The sequence below is a fragment of the Bactrocera dorsalis genome, chromosome 2 (assembly GCF_023373825.1).
Source record: "Bactrocera dorsalis isolate Fly_Bdor chromosome 2, ASM2337382v1, whole genome shotgun sequence".
In the NCBI taxonomy this organism is placed as follows: Eukaryota; Metazoa; Arthropoda; class Insecta; order Diptera; family Tephritidae; genus Bactrocera; species Bactrocera dorsalis.
The window spans coordinates 22365074-22389302 of record NC_064304.1 but is presented as its reverse complement, the minus strand read 5'-3'; the positions used below and the strand labels follow the sequence as shown (position 1 = coordinate 22389302).

General features: G+C 37.9%; 1 protein-coding gene across 3 annotated transcripts; it reads right to left on the bottom strand.

Moving 5' to 3' along the window:
* Window positions 1-3578: 3578 nt before the first annotated feature.
* Window positions 3579-24014, bottom strand: LOC105233221 (kinesin-like protein KIF19). Of its 3 annotated transcripts, XM_049449261.1 has the most exons (9): window positions 23863-23881; window positions 23665-23778; window positions 6501-6679; window positions 6273-6419; window positions 5837-6106; window positions 4808-5777; window positions 4586-4734; window positions 4168-4508; window positions 3579-4080 (listed from the first exon to the last, which is right to left on the bottom strand). In XM_049449261.1, the coding sequence occupies exons 3-9, from the start codon at window positions 6609-6611 to the stop codon at window positions 3861-3863; spliced, it is 2208 nt and encodes a 735-aa protein (XP_049305218.1). In that variant the 5' UTR covers window positions 6612-6679; window positions 23665-23778; window positions 23863-23881; the 3' UTR covers window positions 3579-3860. The 3 variants fall into 3 exon arrangements, with proteins under 3 accessions (XP_049305218.1, XP_049305220.1, XP_049305219.1); XM_049449263.1 differs by lacking the exons at window positions 23665-23778; window positions 23863-23881 and adding an exon at window positions 23908-24014; XM_049449262.1 differs by lacking the exon at window positions 23665-23778 and having other exon boundaries at window positions 23863-23978.
* Window positions 24015-24229: the final 215 nt, after the last annotated feature.

Genomic DNA, 24229 nt, shown 5'->3' with positions numbered 1-24229 from the left:
TTATTATTACTTTTTATTTTAATTATTATTATGTAGAGCTTGAAATAATAATTATAATAATAATAATGAAACCATTATTTTTATTGTAATTATATGTTCACAAATCTAGCTGCACAGGTGGTAAGTGTAAATACCAATACTCCTGTATAAGCCTTTGCTATGCTATAATTTCATTTATATTAGTTAAACGTGAATTTATTAAAAATACAAATATATATATATATATATACATATACTTACCTATATGAAAGTAAAATAAATGAAATGATAATTACGCATACATACGTATTAACTTAGATAATATAAATAATCACAATGGAAATAAATGCTAAAGATGGATTAAAAAAAATGTGCAGTTTTTCATAAAAAGTCGTACTTCACTACAACTTTTTGAGACATAACGTGTGATCCAAGTAGAGGTTCTTTTTCCAATAGCCTTTTTTGACAGATCACGCGTCATGTCAAGCTGTCAGTTTATTTCTCTTTAGTATTGTTTGGCATTCCATCATGGAAAGACTTACGCCTGAACAACGTTTATAAATCGTTCAATTATATTACGAAAGTTTATGTTCTGTAAACTGTTCGCGAGCTTCGCTCAACTTATTGTCAACATAATCGGCCTGCCGAGCGTACTATTCGCAACATCAATTTGAGACCCACTAATCATTATTGGAGAATATTCAACCGAATAGACCACGACCATCCGGCAGTGAGGAAAACACAGCAGCCGCAGGGTGTACACGAAGACCGTGGAGAGACGATGCGGCGTCGTTCGCAGCAACTCGTACTGTTGTATGAAACACTCTTGGCGCATTTTACGTATAATAGAGCTTGTGCAAGAACTGAAGCCGATCGAACTTTTCAAATGGCATCGCTTCGCTCTATGGGCTCTAGGACAGTTCCAAGAATATCCAACTTTCTCGAGCCAAATTTTGTTCAATGTTGAGGCCCATTTTGGGCTTAATGGTTATGTAAACGAGCAAAATTGCCGCATTTGAGAAGAAGAACAAACTGAACAGATTCAAGAATGCCAAGGTTTGGTGTGGTATGTGCGAAAGTGAAATCATCGGTCCATATTTTTTCAAAAATATTTGATGCTTGAAGTTAAAGCTCGTGATCGATATCATAATAATTTCACGTTTTGAGCCCGTCCATTGGCCACCAAAATCGTGTGATATCACACAGCTAGACTTTTTGTTCTTGGGATATGTAAAGTCTAAAGTCTATGCGGACAATCCCGCTTCGATTCAGGCCTTAGAACAAAACATCATGCGTGCCATGTGCCAGTTCCCAGTCGAAATACTCGAACAAGTCATCGAAAATTTGACTCAACGGATGGACCATCTGAGATAATAAATAAATGCCAAAGAATGTTCTTTTGAACGATAATTAACATTCCCCATTAAATGTGAAGTTTCTGTGCTTTTTCTTTAAAGTAGGGAACCTCGAAATGGATCACCTTTTAGATATGTATGAAATTTTGCAGACGTTCCTTTCTCCCCAAGAACCAGCTCATTTGCCGGAATCGCCTCTATCATGAGTCTGCAAAAAATGAAGAGCTGTTTTGATTTTTTTGCGTAGTTCCTATGGGTTTAAATTCCGAAAATTACTTTAATTTTGTTGTTGCTTTTGTAGCGGCAAAAAATAAACACACCTGAAGTAATTTAGCGGAATGGTGCCGAATTGACAGTCCTTGGCCGAATAATAATCCGGGTCCATACCGGTTACTCACTCCAACTGTCGTGGGAACAGCTTTTTGTCATAGAACATCATTACTAAGTACATGCATTTCTTTTTCCCAGTGAAACTACTTGTGGTACAAACATTAGGAAGGTCTCTATGAAGCGTCCAAAAGTATCTTTTTTGTATCTTCTTAATATCTTGATGAAATCGTTCACCGTATTCTCCCCTCGCATCAACTTTTTTTGGTAAGTAGTCGAGGTGGGAATGAAAAAAATGTAATTTTAGACGCATAGACCTAAAGCTTGAAGAACTTTTAACATTCCTTTGATGATTTTTCTGTAGTTAGCGTCTTTGTTATCGATTTTGAACAATATTTAGTTCTATGACCTACTTAAAGGATTGACTTGCTTTCTGAAGATCCGTTTTGAAGATCTGTTGTAATGAGCTCTGGATCAGCCATAAGTCGTCGAATATCTGGTCCAAAGTAAACACCTTTCAACCTTACCTCTGAGAGACCTGAAAACTTTGATAGTTAAAGCAATTTCCAACTCTAGGAACTAACTTTACAAATGGAAATCAGCTTTATGTCGAGCGGTGTTCCCCTTTAATGCCAACATATTTTGATCTCTACCGATAAACAAACCGATAGCAAACTGATATAAATGAAAGCATAGAAACCGCCATTGTAAAGCAAAGCTACTTTAAAACAAGTTCCTGCTTTTGAGCCTTAATCCTAGCGTTTTTGGGTCTCACCAAAACGAAGGTTAAAGACGTTTGCAGACTTTACGAGGCACCCAAATTTTATACCGATCTCCGAACAATGGGTGGTGGTTTCACTTCAAGTACGCCATATACTGGAAGGAAGTCGATCAAGATGATAGTGGCTCCGCTGTGCATGGTGTATTATATTGTTCCATGTCGTCGACGTAATCAAGTAAAGTCCTCTTGATACTCCTAGGAGGAGGCTTCGCTTAAAGCAGTTGGATAGAAGGGTAAATTGTGTTCCTTAATCGGAAACATGTCGGCGTTCATTAAGGGACAGTATTATTGATCCTGGTATCGTACGGAGTGCTGTGTTCTAAGCTTCTTCGGCTGCGTTACACTACATCTATATAGGTGACCATATCGGAGGCGCAAAGTTAACGATTGGTAGGAAGATGTCAACAAGATTCCCTCGTCTTTTTCCAGGTACAGTCAGGTGGCGGTAGTATGCGGAGTGAAAGGGTACCAGTGCAGTACCAGTTGTTAACAGTCGATATTTAATGCCATCGACTACAATATTAAGATCCAATCTATACTCCTTCGTCCAGTTCGTGAATATTGTGTTTGTGGATTTAGTGATGGAGAGTGTTAAGCTCCTTGCTGAGAAGGAGCGAGAAAGATCGGTGATGCAGCTGTTTACTTTTGAGCTAAGTTATTGGTAGACAGCTTTGGTCGTTCTAATTGGACTAGTAGTACTCAAAAAATAAAACCCATAAGAAACCCAATTTCAGCACACAGATACTGCTTTTCTCTGACTAAATCTTTTTAAGAGATGCTATGACCCTAATTTAATCCAGCGTTCGATTTATATACCTGTAGATACAAACTAAGCATAGTGAGATTTCGCTTTGCTCTGGCTCAAAGATAGACAATATATTGCATATTGCCGAAGACAGCTTTGCGGTTAGACCATATTCCTTTCTGAACTCGTCTATTTAGTTTAGTTGATGTTTCTGTGCCTGTTTATGACGTCGTCTGTACCACTTTCTCTTCTTTATGAAGGAATTAAGTTACCTCTTCCGTTCGTTTAGCTTATTTTTGCGTTTTAGTCCAAGGTTAGTTCGACTTTGAACGTATTACATACAGTCTTATGCCTGAAAAGACTCATTCCAGGTTTACACTGAACACAAATATTATTTTTTAGGTTGATATGCTTTTGTGCGCTTTATTTTGGATTCTATATTCATTATTTTATATTTAATTGCAAATTTCATCTTAAAAGTAATACCTAACCAAGAGTTTCCCACTCTACTTTTTGAACTTGCCTTGTTTTTGAGAAAGAAAAATAAATAAATAAATTTTATCATATTTCCCTGAGCAAAAACTTTTCCATTCGCCTAGGCCTAATTTTCTATAAATAAATGAAATGCTTGTGCTTTTGAAGGCTGTGTTTTTCGGTTGCTCATTGTCGGGTCTTAAGTGTTGTTGGGCGCATGCTTAGCCATTCGTATTGAGGTGCCACGTCGCGTAGACGGTGTAGTTGTCGCGGATAATTTCGGTAAACGTGGATTAACAAGCGGGCCCATGTGTCGATCTGGTCCATCTTGAAAAGCGCTAAGTATTTGACTGTCGATCGGTGGCAATGGTGAACCAGGCGACCATTCAGAGCTGGAACTAGAGCCGGGTGATTCGGAACTGCATAAAGATACACAAATATTGTAATATAAGTGACAGAAGGAGAGAATTTCTCAGGTAAAAACTTCAAAATATTCAAAAACTTACCCAGCTGTATAGATTGGCGGCAATTTGCGCTCATAAGATGTAGACGGCGTAACAACGCCAGCGTGTATTTCTTGCTGGTATAAACCGTAAAGTTCGCGTAGCTCGTCGGGTAATTCGACATTGCCTTCCTCAATCAAACGACGTTGTGAACTTATGATATCCTCACATAAACGCCGCTGACGTTCGGCGCGCAAGAGTTGCAGGTCGCGTCTCCTCAGTTCAGCCTGTCTTGCTAGGCGCTCAGCTTGTAGCGACACTTTGTCGGCTTCCAGTTCATGCACGCGACAAAGTAGTGCCAACAATTCGCGCTCTTCATCGCTGGTAATACGTTCCGGTAGTTCCTATTAAATTATCAACATATTTCGGTTGGTGTTTTAGAATTTGTAAAAATACTTTTCAAAGTGCTGCTGGTACTTACATCTTCCAACTGAACACCCTTTTGTCGACACATTTCTAGTTCCTGTTCAGTACGCTCACGTATCTCTTTGTAGCGTCTTGTCTCTTTCTCGATTGCCGAGAGTTCACCCCAAGCATTTTTCAAGGCAATCGCGCCTTCGGATTCAATATCTTTAGTTAGAGGAAATATAGAAAAATTATTAAAAAAAAAACATTTATTCTACAGGCATTTTAGTTCCCTTACCGTCGTCAGCTGGTGAATCGTAAAGTTTACCCATGCGTCCCTGCCAATGCGATATGATCATGTGTTGACGCTCTGCATCGAGCTCTAAACCGAGCAAATGGCTCTCCGCTTCGAGCAGTTTGCGACGCAGCTTCATTTGTTGCTTGAAGGTGAGCACGATCTGCTCGCGCAAGTAGCGTAATTCCGTTTTACGTTTCTCATCCTCTTCGGTGGAGCGCGTCGGTTGAGCCGCAGCCGCCGCCGCTGCACCACTACGCGGTCGTTCGGTAAGCATTTTACTACGCAGACGTGTTACCTCCTCGCGCAATTCGGTTACCAGATTTTGGTAATGTTTTGTGGGAAAGTTTTTGACCTCATCAATATACACGGAATTCTGCAAGCGTGTGGAAATGCTATTTGCGCGATCCGCATATACAAGTGTATTTTTAGTTTCGTCGCGATGCTTAGCTTCGGGTGCGACATGCGCAATCATAACGGTCTTGCATTTGCCACTTAACGCCTCTTTTAGTAAACGCGTAAGCTTCGAATCACGATAGTTGACGTAACGCGCACCACCCGACAGCGCATTGATGCAATTGCCAAGCGCCAGTAGACTGCGATTGATGTGTGCACCTTCTTGTAAGCGCTTACCACGATTCTTGGTCTTCTTAGCACGTTCTGAGCCAGCAAGATCGGTGAGAAAGAGACGACCTTGTTTTGTGCCCAACGGAGTTTTCGTCTGTACGGTAATACTGAGCAAGGCATGGCTGCGCGACGATGTTTGGTTGGCTGCTGTCGGCTCCATGGTACGTGCTTTGTTGCCCCTGAGCAACAACGAAACGACCTCTTGCCGACTAGTCGTGGTGATCTCCGAGAGGCCGGCGACAGTTATGCGTTGACCGCGATTATCTTCACGCAGTTCTAGCGGCCCGCCTGGATTCAACAGATCACGTATCAGCTCATTGTATATTTCCAAATAGGAAATGGATACCTGCAGTAATTGAGTAATAATATAAAGAGTGTATGCAAACAATTTGTCACCCAACTAACCTTGCTGCCATTATTCGACGTATTGTCGATATTTTGAAATATTTCCTCGATGGCTCGCACCATCAATCCACTTTCATTGTTATTGGCATCGACATCGTAAGCCGCCGTAGCGGCTCGTTCGGTGGCTGTTGAAGTACCTTTCTTACGACAGGGACCCAACATGGTGTGTGTTTTGCCCGAACCGGTGGCACCATAAGCGAAAACCGCAGCGTTGAGACCATTGAGCACATCCTTAACCAAAGGAGCAGTCGTTTTCTTATAGACCCTCTCCTATTTTTTTAATAATTAATTATAATAAAGAAAAGCTTTAGTTTCCACTTACTTTTTCAAGTTTTGTAATATAAAATTATTTTTAATATACAATTTTTGGTCATTTAGTTGAGCAACCTGTTGGACCTCTTGTGCTCAATAAAATTAAGTCCAGATAACTTCTTACCTGCGTGTCTGATTCTTTGAAAACATGATCGTATGAGTATTGTCTCGGTCGACTTTTACCACCATCATCAAATAATAGTGATTTGTCCGAAATCACGTCAATGCAATGATCGGAGCTTTCATCGCTGGGTCGCACGCGAACCACAACCTAGCAAGCGGATAGACAAAACCATAAAAGTTATGTATGTCTAATAATAAAATAAAAATATAATAAATCATTTGAACCAACCACTAAACGCTCCTCTTGCGGACCGTTTGCTGTCGCTAGTCCGCGACTTTGCGCGGCCGACGAGGATGAGCTGCCACCGCTGCTGCTTGACCAACTACCGTTTTGTGCCATTTTACGCGCCGCAAACCGCGGTGGCTCACTGCGGGAGCGAAGCGTGATTAAAGCTCGTCAATTAGTTGCTGTAATTTGGAGAAAATCACTGTTAACCTTAAGGGAATACATACTACTATATATATGCTTACATCGGTTCAAAACAACACTGTAGGAAATTTTACAAATATCCTTGGAAAGGTTAAACCTATAACCATAACTACAACTTAGTTGATAAATCGAAGTGAAGTTTTGATTAAAATGTTTATATATGATAAGTTTAGGTTGTCGAACAGATTGGCCTTGATTGAAAAATACAAGATCTAACACAATAATCTAAGAAATACATTCACTTAAACGAAATTATCGCCTTGCCTCCAATTACACTTTACTTTTAGCGATCGATAGAGCTCTTATCGACTCCGCCCATATTACCACAAGTATTGGTTTGCTGACCTTTTTGGATTTCTTTTCATTGATCAGCTGCCAGATATCTACACCAGGTACGGGCTGATTTTGCAGCGTTATGCACTTCAGGGGCTTTTCGACGTAGTTCAAGGGGCGCCAGGTCTCCTTGGGAAATCCTTGGCGTATTACCATCAATTTAAGGCGAAACTACTCATCAGAAAATTCAAGGAGGCCTGGTTCGCTCACTTGATGACCCGCTGGATTATTGAGTACATAGCTTAAAACTAGACTCGACAATCCGACGTCCATCTCCACCCATTCTTCCTAGGTGAGGGGGAATTTCCTTCTATGACACCCACCTGTTGGCTGACTCGACCCTCATTGCTGAAGTGCCTGGCTGCTGCTCCATTATTCTGCTCTGTTCATTGTCTGAGGTTTTTGGGCAGAGTTCCTGTAGTTTCATGTTGTGAGCAATTCCTTTTCAGTCAACTGCTTTGGCTGCTGGTTTTAACAGGTCAACTAAGGAAGTCTGTCCTTTGAGACTCTTACCCAGTAAAAAGACTACACTCTGGTACAGCTTTTCCTCACTTTATTTAGGGCTATAGGCCTTTTCTTGCACCGATTATCCCCATTAGCAGTCAGTGCTCATTGGTTGGTACTCATAGATGTTTTGAGGGTGGAAACTGTCCGTATCCTGTCGTATAGTATGAAACCCTCACTAAATTTTGCTAACCTTGACACCTCAAAATTTATACATATGTGAAGTAGGATGAATACTGTAGCGATTTGTAAAAGCATCACCTCTTGCTAGATAGATAGCTGTTGCTTTGGCTCCAACTTTTTTTGGTCGCAATTAGAAGACGTTGATCTTGACAACAGCTCGCTCCAAGATGTGGAAACCAAGAGAGGCTAAGTGCCGCCCAACACGTGCAACAACCGAATTATCGCGAGAAAAGATTCGATTATTTCAAGAAATAGTGATATTGAATGCCCACCAAGATGTTGTGAGCTAACACCATTAGACTACTTCGTGTGGTGCTATTTGAAGACATTGGTTTTCAGCAATAAACCAGCCTATCTTCAAGCTGTAGAAGTCAACATTGAACGTGCTATTCATGGCATACGACTTGATTTAGTGGAAAAAAGACTCAAAACTGGTATTCGTTGCTGCAAAAGAAGTCTTGGAGGCCATTTGAATAATGTTAAATAATTTTACCGATTTTACTTCTCACTTAATGAAATCATATCACTCTTATTGTAAAACCCTGTCAATTGTTCAACATGAGTTGCAAATACTTACACCCTTTTCTGCATTTTGATTGAAAATTAAATACTCGTTAATGTCATGATTGATTGCTCCAAAGGTGTCAAAGGATGCACCTGCTCATAAACAAGTGAAACGAACACACACCACACAGTTATACAATCACAAAAACCTAAAAGTCCATTGCGGACATTAAGTGTCATTAAGGATTCCGTGAGTTGGCAGTTGTGGGCGTTGAAAAGCGGAAAACTTTTGTTGATGCGCCACAACAATGTTAATAGTTTATAACAGAAATCACATTACGGTGGAAATGCATCAGCATTGATGAATAATTAAAAATAGTTATATAAGAAATCGTTTTAACGTTTTAGGTGAATGTGTTGGCAAAGTAGATGCGGTACGTTATTTATTTGAAGGTGAAGTAATAATGATCTAGTGTTAAGACTATGAAGAAAGGCTGGTAGATACTTCGTACTGAGTTGGCTTGGGTCAGTGTCCAAGTGAGAAATCCAAGGAAAAATTGATTGAAAATAAGCTTCAAGTTATAGCGACATACTCGTGGAAGAAGTTTTCAACTCCGCCCAGATACGTATTAGTAAGTTTTTCAAAACTGTTGATCTAACAGTCGTGTTAACATTTTGTAGTACATTTATTGGAAACAAGCAATTAAAGTTGACAGTTTTCCAGTGTCAGGATACCATTAGTCTCAGTTAAAATAAGATCTCTTTATCACTATATATTAAGGCTTCAATGTCCGAATTTAGTTCATCGAACAGGACCATCGAACAGGCTCAAAACTTAGTAGTCAGACCCACTCATTTACTCTCAGTTATCAGGACCATTTTCGGTACCCGGAAGCGTCAATTTGAGACCAAACGTGGTTTCAGACAAGGCTCCCTTTCATGGATGTACGATGATAACATCTGATGAGTCGACGTTATAAGTTTTCGAGTGAAGGTTCTGCGGAAAATTTATAGTCCTTTGCGCGTTGGCCACGGCGAATATCGCATTCGATCCAACGATTAGCTGTATGAGATATACGACGACATTGACAAAGTTCAGCAAATTAAAAGACAGCGGCTACGCTGGCTAGGTCATGTCCTCTGAATGGACGAAAGCACTCCAGCTCTGAAAGTATTCGACGCAGTACCCGCCGGGGGAAGTAGAGGATGAGGAAGACCTTCACTCCATTGGAGGGACCAGGTGAAAAATTACCTGGCTTCGCTTGGAATCGGTACTCGCCGAGGGAAGTAGAGGAATAGGAAAACCTCGAATCCGTTGGAGGGACCAGGTGAAAAAGGACCAAGCTTCGCTTGGAATCTCCAATTGGCGCTACATTGCAAATAGAGGAAACGACAGGCGCGCTGTTGTTAACTCGGCTATAACCGCGTAAACGCTTTCTACGCCAGTAAAGAAAAAGGAAGCGTTAGTTCTCTAATTGCAGAGGGGAGTTAATTTTGAAGGGTCTTAGATGTAATTCCTTCGAAAAGAGTCAAGTCATATGCTATACAGCTTTTGTAAGTCTTTCTATGGTGCAGTAATATGGTGGATAGGCGTACGGAAATCTATATAATCTCCAAAAACCACTTTAACGGCGGGCCTTCTATCTGCCAACTATAGATCACTTCGTTGAAAGCTGCGTGGCAAAATCGGCGGGACATTTACTGGCTGCAGAAGAATTTACATACAGAACCTTCGGCCATAACTCGGTGTTTATTGGCGGTTTAGCAAATACCGACTACTTGACACCGCGTTTAAATTGGAAAGAGAAGGAAGATCCAAAACTAACGCAGAAAAGGGGTCCCCACGGTATGCGACACTGGCAGATGTATCGATAGTGACACTGCAGAATCTATTGAAATTCAAGTATAGTGCTGGCATCCTGAAGGATAACTAATTCTCATGAACAACGTAACGCCAATCCATCTGACATTGATAAGAAACAAAACTAGGATAAAAACTGGTCTACTCATGGCTCACGAGCTTACTACTGACTAACCTATAATATAATAAAAATAATGCAGATTAATTCACAAACTCCGTTACAAGAACGTCGTTAACTTTGTCCATATGTCTATGTACAATTTTAACACGAGTATCAACAATATTTAACCTTCGTGAGTCCAAAATACTCGCAGCGCCTTGGTGCAACGCCTTAAAGTATGCATAAATAAACAGCAAGAATTTGAAATAACTGTTTCACGTGTCGTGGAGTTGAGGTAGGATCAGTTGTTGTTATTGTTAAAATATTGTGCACGCATTTGTGATTACCGTTATGTGGCGTTCGCTAGTCAAGGCAAGACCTCAACCTTAAAGAGCGATTAACTTAATCACTGCATTTACAACACTAATAGTTAGACACACGAAAATCATAAAAATAAATAAAATAATAATAAAAATAAATATAAGTATAACATTTTGAAAGTATATGTGCTTAATTGTTTGGGGAATTGATTTTCGTGAATTTATGCCCAAGTCTTGACGACTACATTTTCGTTAATGTTTATGTTAATTGGCTGATTTGGCTACGGGTGTTCCTACCCGGCGTCGCATTTGACTTAACCTTCTACGGATCGATCAGTTGAGACAGCACAAATGAGATTTCTTTATTTACATATTTATACATAAATATATGTATTTAAGCGATTTCCATTAATGTACCGTTAAATATTTACACCATTAGCATTTCTTTTTGTTGTCTTTGCTTTTTACCTAATATTTTTATTTTTTGTGTGTAATTTCTTAGGGACAAATGAAGGACACACTTGTGAGAGTGAGTGAGACTGAGATTTTCTTATTTATTTACATTAGCTTCACAGGCGTGTAGAAGTTTGGTCATTTTGTGAGGCGCCATATTGATTGAAAATTTGGCGGAAACTTCTCGAAGAATCAATGCAGTATGCGGCGGTGCATTATCGTGGTGTAAAAACCGATGAAAACCGGTCTCTTTTTAAGATCAGCTTTGCGCAAACGACGCCTAATACTCAAATAGTATTCCCTGAACTCCGATCATTTTCACAACTTTCGACGTGGATTATCACGACAAGACTGCATCGACGAACTAAAATCTTTGTATGGCTAAGAAGCACCATCCTATAGCACTGTGAAAAACTGTTACAACGAATTCAATCGTGGCCGACGCTCGCTCAAAGACGAATTCCGTGAAGGTCGTCCAAAAACAGACGTTGTGCCAGAAAACATCGATGCCGTACGTGAACTGATAATGCAAGTCCCTCATGAAACATACCTTCAGATAGATGCCTATGCATTTCTCCCACCAGCATACATTCGATATTGCATGACCACCTGGCCGTAAAAAAGGTTTGTTCTCGTTGGATCCCGCACAATTTGACAATCGCTCAAAAAAAGGCTCGTGTGGATTGCTGTAAAGAAATGCTGAAAAAATACGATCGCGGTGCTTCAAAAGGCGTTTATAAGACCGTCACAGGTGACGAATCATGGATCTATGCGTATGAGCCCGAAACAAAACAGCTATCGAAACGAAAAAAAAAAACATTTTCGTTGATAAATATGCCTATTTTCATTATTAGGCCAGAAATATATATAGCAGCCCTCGTATTATCTAGATACTAGTAACAGTTCACTAGTAGAATCACAATAAAATAAAATGTTGTTAAGTTTCGCTCCCACTCAGTATATTTTCAAAATTTGCACTCTTCGTGGCTATTTTCTACTTCAAATCGGGAGATAGCAGATTTTTTTTCTCATTTCTGGAAGGAATTCAGTAAAATAGAAATACAGTACTATAACGAAAAGTAAAAAATTTTTTACAGTCCAGAAATATGCTTTTAGTAAAAAGTGCAGATTTATTCAACTCAGCATTCGTATGGAAAGAGAGAGAAAGGAAAAGATACTTTAGCATAGAGAGCAAGCAAGCAAGTCCATTAGGCCAACACACATCCGTTACTTGTTTCAAAATAATAGATTTTAATTGAAATGCATTAGAAAAAATTACTACATTCAAAAGCAATTATACGTTGAATTAAGTCACGTGTGCCCTCTTTACTCTTTAGACTCCGATACAAAGGTATCTACCGAATTAAATGGCACCATAGCTTTTAAATTCAGCACTTCAATGGCTTAATTACGCATTTAGTAGTGAATTTTATTGATTACCCACTGATGCTTGTCTAATGAAGAGCCTTGGGAGTAGTAAATATGTGTGTATGATTGAAATTTTCTTACTTTGTAACCACAATGAACTAAATGTGTCCATATTTTCACTGTCCATATTTCAGTTAATCAAATTAATTAAATTAATGGGAAAAATACTTTCGAGTTTATTTTTAGAACATAAACTATATCTAGATTTTGATCAAAAACAAATTTTTATACCCTCAATAATGTACACATATATACATATTAGGGTGATTCAAAAAAAAAAAATTTTTGTTTTTTTTATTGGTACTCGGAAAAATGGGTTCCTAGACACCTCTAAGAAATCATCTCCAAATATGAGTTTTTAATTGTAACGGGAAGGTCCTCCGCCTAACGGTTTTCTATTTTTTCTTATTATCAGATAGAAAAATTTATATCTCGCTTCCAACTACTTAAAAAAATATCTTGTTAATTAGGTTTTGTAGGAAATTGAATGCTCTAAAATATGGTCTCTTATGATTTTTTCGTAAACCCAACCGTTTAAAAGATATTAACGGTTGAAATTTGACTATTTTTGGAAAAATTCTTTATTTCTTATTAATTTTATAACTCAATGAAAAAAAAATTATTATGAATAATGAAACACATAGTTTTGTAGGAAATTTACTGCTCTATAAAAATGGTCTACTATGATTTTTCGATTAAGTTAAGCGTTTACGAGATATTCATCGTCAAACATCAATGCATATTAGGGTGGATCAAAAAAAAAAAATTTTTTTTTTCGTTTGGTTCTGTGAAAAATAGGTTCCTAGACACCTCTAAGAAATCCTCTCCAAAAACCTATTCATAATAATTTTTTTTCATTGAGTTATAAAATTAATAAGAAATAAAAAATTTTACCAAAAATAATCAAAGTTCAACTGTTAATATCTTTTAAACGGTTGGGTTTACGAAAAAATCATAAGAGACCATATTTTAGAGCATTCAATTTCCTACAAAACCTAATTAACAAGATATTTTTTTAAGTAGTTGGAAGCGAGATATAAATTTTTCTATCTGATAATAAGAAAAAATAGAAAACCGTTAGGCGGAGGACCTTCCCGTTACAATTAAAAACTCATATTTGGAGGGGATTTCTTAGAGGTGTCTAGGAACCCATTTTTCCGAGTACCAATAAAAAAAAACAAAAATTTTTTTTTTGAATCACCCTAATACATATATATAAATGATCAGCCTGACCAGCTGCGTAATTTTTGCTATGAATGCCTGTCCATCTGTATATTTGTTATCTAGTTCCTTAGGTCTACCTAACCTAGCCAGGTTAAGATGCCGATCATAACAGATATCTCACTTGGACAGCTCAGAACGGTGGTCCGTTCTGTTACCTGAAACCCCTATATAATTGATAATAAGACTCTTACAAAACGAGCTCAGCTTGTTCAGATGTCCAATATTAATTTCGGCTAAGTCTCGTGGTTCGGTGAAGGTAAGACTGACGAAATGTTTCATCTTCAATTTGGCAAATACTGGACAATGACGGAGAAAGTGCCTGGATGTCTCATCCTTCTCCATACAATTTGACCGCTACTATTGCGGCCAGAAGAGCTTTGCTAGGGACCTAGTTCTACAATTTTTGAGAAATCTGTCTGAAATTTCGCGCACGCTTTTTCTCCAAAAGAAGATGCTCATTTATTGGAATCGCCGCTATCGGACTACTACAGCATATTTGTGCTTTAGAACGGGTTGACTTACAGGGAGCAAGAAAAAAGAAAAAATCGCGTATGCGGGAAATGTTCTACGGATCATTCTCAACAACCTTTTCTAAGAAACTATGTTTTTAGGGTTCATAAAAATGTCTTCGTTAGCTTTTGAGATATATATTATACATATATATATACATATATGTGCGTTATATACATAAGTTTTCGTCGTAATTCATTTCGACATTAAAATCTTCATATTAATTTCTTTGTGGTACATACATACATACATTAGATATTTATGGAATGATTTTCTTGCCAAGCTTTACAACTAAATTTTTTATATATGGGTATGTCTATATGTAGGTATATACTATTTCACGTACATATAAAGATAGTAATTAAAAGGCAGTAGTTTAATGTTGACTGCTTTTTAGGTTTCAATTTGTCACCAAAGCGATTAGGAAAGTTTCGTGTTAACCTATGTACATATGTACATAAATATGTATGTAGACATGCATTGTCATTAATTACGATTGCTTGTGCATAGAAATACGCGCCCATTGTGTATAAAAACGCTTTTGTTTTTGACTTGTAGACATTAAATTCCCAATATTTCAATATACTATGAGGTGTGTTCGAAAAGATAGCTTTTCCTTTTTCCTTGTCTATTCCTTGATAGACTATGGTCGATAATGTTTGGAATAAAAAAATCATTGGTAATGGAATTATTACAAAGTTATAGATCTTTTCTTAACCTGAAAGGGGTATTTCAAATTTTTCACTAATTTTGCAACATCCAGAAAAAAACATCGGAGACCCTATAAAATGTGTCTACTCGTATACGTGATCAACATTCTGAGCGAAATCGATTTGGCCAGTTCCGTCTGTCTCTATATATGTGAACTAGTTCTTCTATTTTTAAGATATCGATCTGAAATTTTGCACACGTCCGTCTCTTCCCAAGAAGCTGCTCATTTAAAATCGCCGATATCGGACTCCTATAGCATATAGCTGCCAATTGATCAATCGATATCAAGTGCTTGCATGAACAAGTTTTTCATTTGACGATATCTTCATGAAATTTTGCACGGATTATTGCCGAAAGCAATTACGTAATCTTCGAAGCTATTATTTAAATCGGATTGATAAAGCCCTTACTTACTTGTTTTTCATTTCATCTCAGTTATTTTATCTTCCTTTTTCAATGGGTTTTATTCTGCTTTGAAATGTTTCACTTTTTTCTATTTACAAAGGCATTATTGTTGGTCTAAAAGGATTTATGTGTCAATAAGAAAATTTCGATTAAATGAGTGATACAAGTGTTGAAAAATTGAAAGGAATAACGTTGGAGAAACGTCGAATCATTATTAAAGACCGACCCAGAAGTCTCAATATTTTTATATTAATATTTTAATTATTTTTCAGCATTTGTTCTCCTATGCGTGCGGTTAGACAGTGGAGTTGCTTGACGAAATCGTCCGTTTCGATAAGAATAAGGAATGCTCCTGGTAGAGGAACTGTTCGAAAGTTTTCTGCATTGTTTGAAACAACATTTTTTGTCAATTTCCTATAGTTTGAACACACCTCGTATTTATTTACAAACATAAATTCAGTGACATGTGTACAGAACAACTTTTAACGGTTATACATATATAACGGGTGATTTTTTTGAGGTTAGGATTTTCATGCATTAGTATTTGACAGATCACGTGGGATTTCAGACATGGTGTCAAAGAGAAAAAATGCTCAGTATGCTTTGACATTTCATCATGAATAGACTTACTAACGAGCAACGCTTGCAAATCATTGAATTTTATTACCAAAATCAGTGTTCGGTTCGAAATGTGTTTCGCGCTTTACGTCCGATTTATGGTCTACATAATCGACCAAGTGAGCAAACAATTAATGCGATTGTGACCAAGTTTCGCACTCAGTTTACTTTATTGGACATTAAACCAACCACACGAATGCGTACAGTGCGTACAGAAGAGAATATTGCGTCTGTTTCTGAGAGTGTGGCTGAAGACCGTGAAATGTCGATTCGTCGCCGTTCGCAGCTCGTGCAAGAACTGAAGCCGAACGATCTGCCACAACGTCGAATTTTCAGTGAATGGGCCCTAGAAAAGTTGGCAGAAAATCCGCTTTTTTATCGACAAATTTTGTTCAGCGATGAGGCTCATTTCTGGTTGAATGGCTACGTAAATAAGCAAAATTGCCGCATTTGGGGTGAAGAGCAACCAGAAGCTTATTATGCGCAGTTGGAGGCATACATGTCACATACTATTGAATTGTTGGCTACTTGTTTGTTATTGCCTCCTACCATAAATAATTATAAATGCTTAAGTATGTATGTATATTTATTATATTTTTTTTTTTTGATTTCAGATACATTGAACTGCCTATTTCACGCCATTATTGTTAGCATACCCATACTATATACATTTTTGCCCACTTTGGTAAACATAGAATTAACTAATTATGATGATATTGATCATTACTATTATTTGTACTTAGAACGTATGCTATCCAAAGCTGAACCTTAACTACATATCGCTCATTTGCGGCAAGACCGGCATAAGTCAAAAAAATCGATTTTCCAGAAAACGCGTTAAAAGTTTTCAACTGACTCCAACCTTACACCTCTTCTCATGCGGAGCATATAAGAGGTATTCATATGAATTTTTCACTCAACATGAAGTATGATATAACGAACAATTCTGCAGCATTAATTCAAAAATCACGTTTTTTGATTTATGCCGGTCTTGCAGCAAATGAGCGATATATTTTTCGGAAAAGTATTATTGCTTTCATAGTCCAAATATCGAATTTAAATAATTTTTTCAGCGAACATTGAAATTTGTCTCAATAATTTCGTACACTTTTTTAAAGAAAAAACACAGAAATTTCAAATTAAAAAAAATTAATTATAGTTCAGTTCGCATAGCGATTAAATTTTACTTAAAGCGTTTAAGATCTTTATAATTATCGGCATTCATGTAATTATGCACAAGATAGGCCACAGAAACTAAATAGTATTCTAGAAAATACACAATTATGAAAAATATATATTGAACAGTCATGGCGAAAGTGAGCTTTTAAAAATGTCAACTTTACTGTTAGTTAAATCTGCACTATGCTAATATTTTTGCTAGCATGCAGTTGATAGTGTTCAAACAGCGCCACGGCGTATACGCAACCCATTCATGCGGTTTGGCGTCGTTGAAAACGAATGACAGTTTCTGTCTGTATGTGCATACATATAAACAGAGTAGCATTTGAACTAAAAAATTACTCCATAACACGAAGGCCTTTTTCCTATTCTCGCTCTTCTCGCCCACATTTTCAGCGTGCATATATCTGTATGTATGTATGCAGGTGTGAGTCATTGGAGCAATAGACTTTAACACCATTTTATATGCATGTGTAAGTGCCGTTGTGTGAAATTTTAGCTTGCGAATTCCCACCTGCCGTCCACTTCATCTCCTCCCTGCGCATTTTCTATGTCCACTACTATCTTGATAAGCGTTGTTTTTGCATTATACTCGTACTTAATTCAGGTTTTTGCTTTGTTTAACTGTTTTCGTTGTTGGCATTTGATTATTGTCATTGCAAGTGTTTATTACAAGGCACTATCTCCCATTGTTGTTGTTATACTAATGTCCGCGTTTGTTTATTTTCTGTGGCGGCTACTCCCGTTCAGTTCGTTTCTCGTATTGACGGTTCGGTCATGTGACCGCTCAGTCGTTCGTGTGACTCGAAATTGCGGCGCTTGTCATGTCATATTGTGTATTATGCTGTGCACAAACAACTACATATTACTCTATGCCTGTCAGTCTACAACTATAATGGCTTATTGTTTTTGTTATCTCATTGGTTAGATGTGTAAGTACCGTTATGTTGATTTTATAGCGGTCAGTAGTTGCCGATTGGCGGTGCAGCTTATGCATTGGGATTTGCGGTGGCGTGTGTTGTTGTAACTACATTTTTTTTGGTGTATGAATGGCAGTAATCTCTTTAGTTTTTGTTGGCTTTCCGCTATGTAGCTGTTATTGATTTAATAATGTGCTGAATTAAGCCTGACTATTATTTAGGTGAAAAATGTTGACCATAATTTGCGAGTTTATTAATTTTTATATGCTACATGTTGCATAGAGTATAATAATTTGGCTCACTCAACGGTTGTTTGTAACATTTAAAACTATTCGAGAGAAATATAGACTTATATAAATAAAAATATATAAAATATCTTATAAAAATATAAAACATCTTGAGGAAATTAGGTGAATATCTTCTCCGACTTCCTAAGAAAGCGAATACATCAGTTGGACAGAATTGGATAACTAACATAGACTTCATATACAGAATGTGAGGGTCTCTGTTTCTACGATTATCGAATGTATAGTTCATGATTTGATATGATGATATTATGATTCAAAATGATGCCGGTGATAAGGAAGCCGTCAATGGCGACCGTTATTGCGTCATGATAACCGACCTTTCGATGCCTGAAATTGAAGCTCGTGATCTCGGCTCTTGTTTCAACAAGACGCCGCCACTACCCACACATGACTTGAATCAATAGATTTATTGAGAGAACACTGCAAGACATCACGCATGTCATTCGTATGTTATCACTCGAAATGCTCGAACGAGTCATCGAAAGTTGAACTTAACGCATGGACCATCTCAAACATAACTTCGGTCAACATTTAAAAGAGATAATCTTCAGAAAATAAATGCCAAAGAATATTCTTTCGAATGAGAATAAACATTCCAATTGAAATTTGATTTGATTTATTGGGTATGAAACGCGTTCTTGCTCGACTAGTCCCGATAAAGCTTTACCGTAAACTGGTCTCTTTGGACATGCTTTATAGTATGAATTCCGATCCCACATTCATGAAGAGCTTACGATCTGCCGATCATATATGGGTTTATGAGTTTGGCATGCAACCAACAGAAATGAGGCTTCCATGAAATAGGGAATTTATCCAGAGCAAGTGTGTGTGTGTGGTGAGAAATACAAGGAGCATTCCAAAGTAAACAAGACTTAAAAAAAAACAGAAAAATGGGTGTTTTCGGCAAAATCAATTTATTTTATTCAAAATAGTCTCCTTCTGCTTCAACACAGCTTTTTGCACGGTCAAAAAGCTTGTCGAACGAGTGTTTTAGCTCGTTGGCCGGTATGGCCGCCAGTATGCCGGTGCAGGTGCCATATCAGGTGAATACGGGAAGTGGCTAATGGCTAAAATGTGATTTTTGGTCAAATAATCGGTCACAAGCATCGATCGATGAGAGCAATTTTTGGTCATCAGTCAATTTGTGCGGAGCAAACCGTGCTCACACCTTTCGTAAACCCAAATGTTTGGTCAAAATGCGATAAATCGATGTTTTGGAGATGTTCAATTCCATTTCCATGAATTTCAATGATGATCTCGGCTGATTTTTGATGAATTCACGCACAGTTTCGATGGATTTTGATTGGCCTACATGTTGATCCTCATTTATGTATATCCTCACGACCACTTTGAAAACGTTGAAGCCACTCGTGCATTCTGCTAGGGGTAGACAATCATCCCCATAAACCTGTTTCCTCAATTGAAACGTTTCGGTCAAAGTTTTACCAATTTTAAAAACAAAATTTAATGTTGGCTCTTTCTTCGAAGTTCATTTTCGCACCGATAACACAAACATACTGACACTTAAAACGCAATAAATCATGAAATGGACAATCGATAAAGATAGCAGATTCTAACGCACCAGTCGACATATAGATGACGCCACCAGGGGGCGATAGATTCAAAAAGACCTGTTTACTTCGGAAAGCACTTTGTACATAGGTCTATGGGGTAAAAGCAACACAGGTGAATGTGGTAATTAGTTAAAAGTCTAAGAACAAGGAAGTTAGAGTAACAACATATCAGCAAAAGAACGCCTATTGACTAATATTTTCGCACAAAGTTTGTCACTATGAATTGGTCAGATGGCTGTTGAACAGAACTTGAGTGTAATCTGTCCAAGTCACAGGAAAGAGTCGTGATATTAGTCTATGGAACCATACCGTGAAATAACTGGCTGGATCATATTAATGTGAGTACGGTAGTAGAACAACAAATGAGATGTTAGGGATCTGTGAAAATGTCACTGAGTAATATTATGAGGGCAGTGATTCAATTTACTGCTGGAACAGCTGTACTATCAATAGATATGGGACAGTCTATAATAAGAGCTTGGCTTTGGTTTTATGAAATGTATAAGAATTATATAGTACATAAGAATAAATCTAGAACCTGTCGATTTAGCTCGACATCTTTCAAAACGAAGAAAAGATTACAGGATACAATGACACTCCTTCCAACTCGTTCAGGTTTTAAAGCCAAGTACTGAAGTCTTATAAAGCACACAGACTAGATGAGTTTAAATCAAAGCTATTACCACACTTTTACATCAATATATACAACATTTATAGTATAAAACCACATATGTGAGCATTTAACCTCCGACTTAGCCATCTAAGCAACGGAAATAGTTCTTGTTAGTATACATTTTATATTCTTAAACGGTACTTAGTCTTCCGGCCGCCTTTGTATTATTAAATAATTAATTTAATAACCATTTGCAGTCGGAACATAATGCCCTCGCTTAGGCAATACTTTATAGACTGCCAAGCGGCGCGTCTACAATTGTAATGGTTGCATTTGAGTGCTAAGTAGTGCGCGTGTATGTATGTGTGCGTTGCGAGACCGCCTCCATAAATTTAAAATTAAGCAACAAAAGTTGCAAAGTAAATATTTGCGTTCAATTAAAACGAAAAAAGGATCGGAAAAAAGTTCAAGTTCAATCGATGTTTAGTGGAGCAATGCCTCGGTTTAGTGGCGTACGCTTTTATGACACTGCGCCCACCACTTCAATACGTGTGTGTGTGCATTGGCAGCTATAAATGGATGCATTTTCCCACTGACGTAATGGCGGAAAATTAGGTGAAATGAAATTGACGTGAAATAAACTTTGACCACCAAAGAGACCAGGGGCGAATTGAAAAATGCCAAAGCATTAAAAATTCACGCCATAAAAGTGGCAACACAACTGTATACATACATATGTGCCTATAGTCATATACAAGTATGTATGCGTATGTGCGCCTAAGTACATATGTTTTTTGCCTGTTAGTCGCTGCCAGGTTTATTGCCACTCGTATATCAAGGCCCTTGTAGAGCAATTAATATGACCCTAAGAATTACAAATGACCAGCGGCAAGTGGGCAGGCATTAATTTGGATTAAGGAATGGCACTTCTAATGAGTTGATGGCCAGTCACAGATGGCATAATTATTTTTTATTGGACGCGCAAAAACGCAAAGCCGCAAAAATGTGAAAATGTAAGCGAGAAAATTTGAATATTCGTGTGGAACGAGAATGGCACACCGACTGGGAGCGGGTGGGGTGTGCGCTGAAATAAAATTCAAACGCAATGCGAACAACAATTAAGACGAAAAATCAAACTAAAAATGCCATGACATGCGAATAAATTATTTCATAACGCAAGTTTCGTTGAACTTCTTATCGCTTTCGCCTCGACCGACTTCATGTGCGGGGCTGCCAACGGTGAGCGGTAAGCTAGCAAGGATTGAAGTGTAGTTTTACGAAAGCGCCTAGGGAGTGAGCCACAAAAAAAGGGGGAAAAATAGAAAAAGAAAGTTGTGAAAGGCCTTGTTTTGTTATTGCCAAGTAGGTCAATTAAATGCGCGAAGCGCCAAAAAATAATGTTCGAGTGTAAGGGCCGCAAGTTATTGGTCCTTGAGGCCAGCGGCATGTTAGCGACGTCTTTCTGTGCGGCGGGTGAGGACTTGTGAGTGGATGGGTGATGTAAGTAACAACTTGAAAAGCAACTTCTATGCAAATTAGTTTGTAAAATGTATGCTAACACATACTTGAAATGTTGCACGTTGGCCTAAGCTGGCAGGAGCCACTACAACAACAAAGTCTACGTCACTACTACATCATTTGATAATTTGCATAAACGTTATTACATGTTTGCCGGAGGAAAAAGAGCGTTTAAATAAAAACTGACTCACTTTAAGTTGAGTAGACAGCAAAAATAAAGTAAAACATTGAAAAGAAAAAGGAATAAGGAACGTTTGAGCAATTTTTTATTTAAAATTTCGCCTGTTTGGGATTTTCAAAAAAAAAAAAATGTATCGAACAGGAAGAAAAGTAAATAAAAAAGCCGCCTGCCGAGATCTGCCTAAAATTTTAACTTCAGATTTAAATTATATATTAAATTTCGTTATTTTATACCCTGAACAGGTAAATTCCGTTTACTACAATGTTTGTAACAACAAAAAGGAAGCATTAGAGACCCTATATAGTATACATGTATCTAAATGACTAACGGGATAACCTGAGTCGATTAAGCCATGTCCGAGTGCCTATCTGTATATACATATGCCAACTAGCATTTCGACTGGTAACTGGCGAATGAAAATCATGATGTTTTGCTCCAAGGCGTCAATTGAAGTGGGTTTGTCCGCTAAGACTTTAGATTTTATATATCCCCACAGAAAAAGGTCTAACAGTGTGATATCGCACGTGGCCAATCGACCGGTCCAAAACGTGAAATTATCTGCTCGCCGAAGTATGTTCACAATGAAGCCATTCATTGATGCAATGTGTGAGAAGTGGCACCGCCTTGTTGAAACCAAATGTCGTCTAGACCACGAGCTTCAATTTCAGGCATCAAATGGTCGGTTATCATGGCGCGATAATGGTCCCCATTGACGGTTACGTTCTCACCGCTATCATTTTTGAACAAATATGGACCGATGATTCCACCGGCTCACAAACCACACCAAACCGCCTGGATGAAACGGCAGGTCTTGAATCTCTTCAGGTTGCTCTTCTTCCAAAAGCGGCAGTACATTCCCATAGAGCCAGAAATTGGCCTCATGACAGAAAAAAAATTGGCTCGAAAACGTCAGATCTTGATTAAAACTTTCAAGAGCCCATACAGCGAAGGGCTGTCGCTTGGGAAAGTCAGTTCTCGACGTAAAATGTGTCAAGTTGAACCATACGTCAGTCCGAGTTGCTGCGAACGGCGCCGAGCCGGCTCTCAACGGTCCTCGTTAACACTCTTAGCTACGGCTGCTATATTTTATAGCTTCCGTGTAGCCGAAGTTATCGTCTTTACTCGTTCTGCTCAGTTTTCGTTTAAAAAAATGTTTAAGTTTTTCTACTAGCACAAAAATTCCAGGAAAAACTAAAGCATATGTAAGAGTACATTCCTAGTTTGAGATATGGATTAATAGCTTGTTTCAGACAGCAGGAAAATCTGAAATTTCACTCGCCCGTCGAGGCTTTTTTGAAAAAATAGATTTCAAAAATTTATTCAATAGCCACCATTGTCATCAAAATATTAATATATAAATTGTTATATAATCAAATATATATCTAATAAAGCCTGCAAGAAAGCATTTCCATTTCCTTTACTTTATTTCGCGAAAAAAATTTTCAAAGTTACGTTTTTTAAGACTTTAAACTGGCTTAACCCTATAAAATGTTATAATGCCCCTTTCTTTACTTACCAGAGAAGATAAAAAATCCTTATTTATTTGCAACTTTTTTATTTTTCAAACAGTAAACCTTCTCACTAGTGCATTCAAAGGCAACACTATGCACTTAAAATATCTTTTTAAAATCTTGCGTTTTCAAAAGGAAATTTTTCAATTTTTATACAAGCATATTTAATCGAAATTAATACAACAACAAAATTATTCACACACCTTGAACAATAACCGTTATATATCAAGAAATTGAATAAATTTTACCGAATTTTAACACCGCAACGTCCGTTCGCTTTAAGTTGTAAGGCTCGACTAACTCTTAGTAAGGTCGACTAGCAGCGACTAACTCTGGTCAAAACAGTGCTTTCCCATGAGGCCGCACATTCAAATATACTGGTGCTATATAACTGGGTGAATGGGTTTATAAGCGTGTATGTATGTGTTTATAGGTGTGCTTGTATGTGTTTATAGGTGTGCTGGTATGTGCTTATAGATGTGCATGGCTGTGTGCACTCGCTTGTCCATGCTTAAGTGTGGCTCTTATACAATAGTTGGCCGCCTTTGGAGCGCTGACTAACTGACATAG

What these genes read in the sequence shown, in the direction of transcription:
- LOC105233221 (XM_049449263.1), bottom strand. Translation starts at nt 6,611, where the DNA reads ATGGCACAAAACGGTAGTTGGTCAAGCAGCAGCGGTGGCAGCTCATCC. An exon ending in TCAAAGAATCAGACACGCAG is followed by an intron (nt 6,107 to 6,272) that starts GTAAGAAGTTAT and finishes TTAAAAAAATAG; the next exon opens with GAGAGGGTCTATAAGAAAAC. An exon ending in CGTCGAATAATGGCAGCAAG is followed by an intron (nt 5,778 to 5,836) that starts GTTAGTTGGGTG and finishes CAATTACTGCAG; the next exon opens with GTATCCATTTCCTATTTGGA.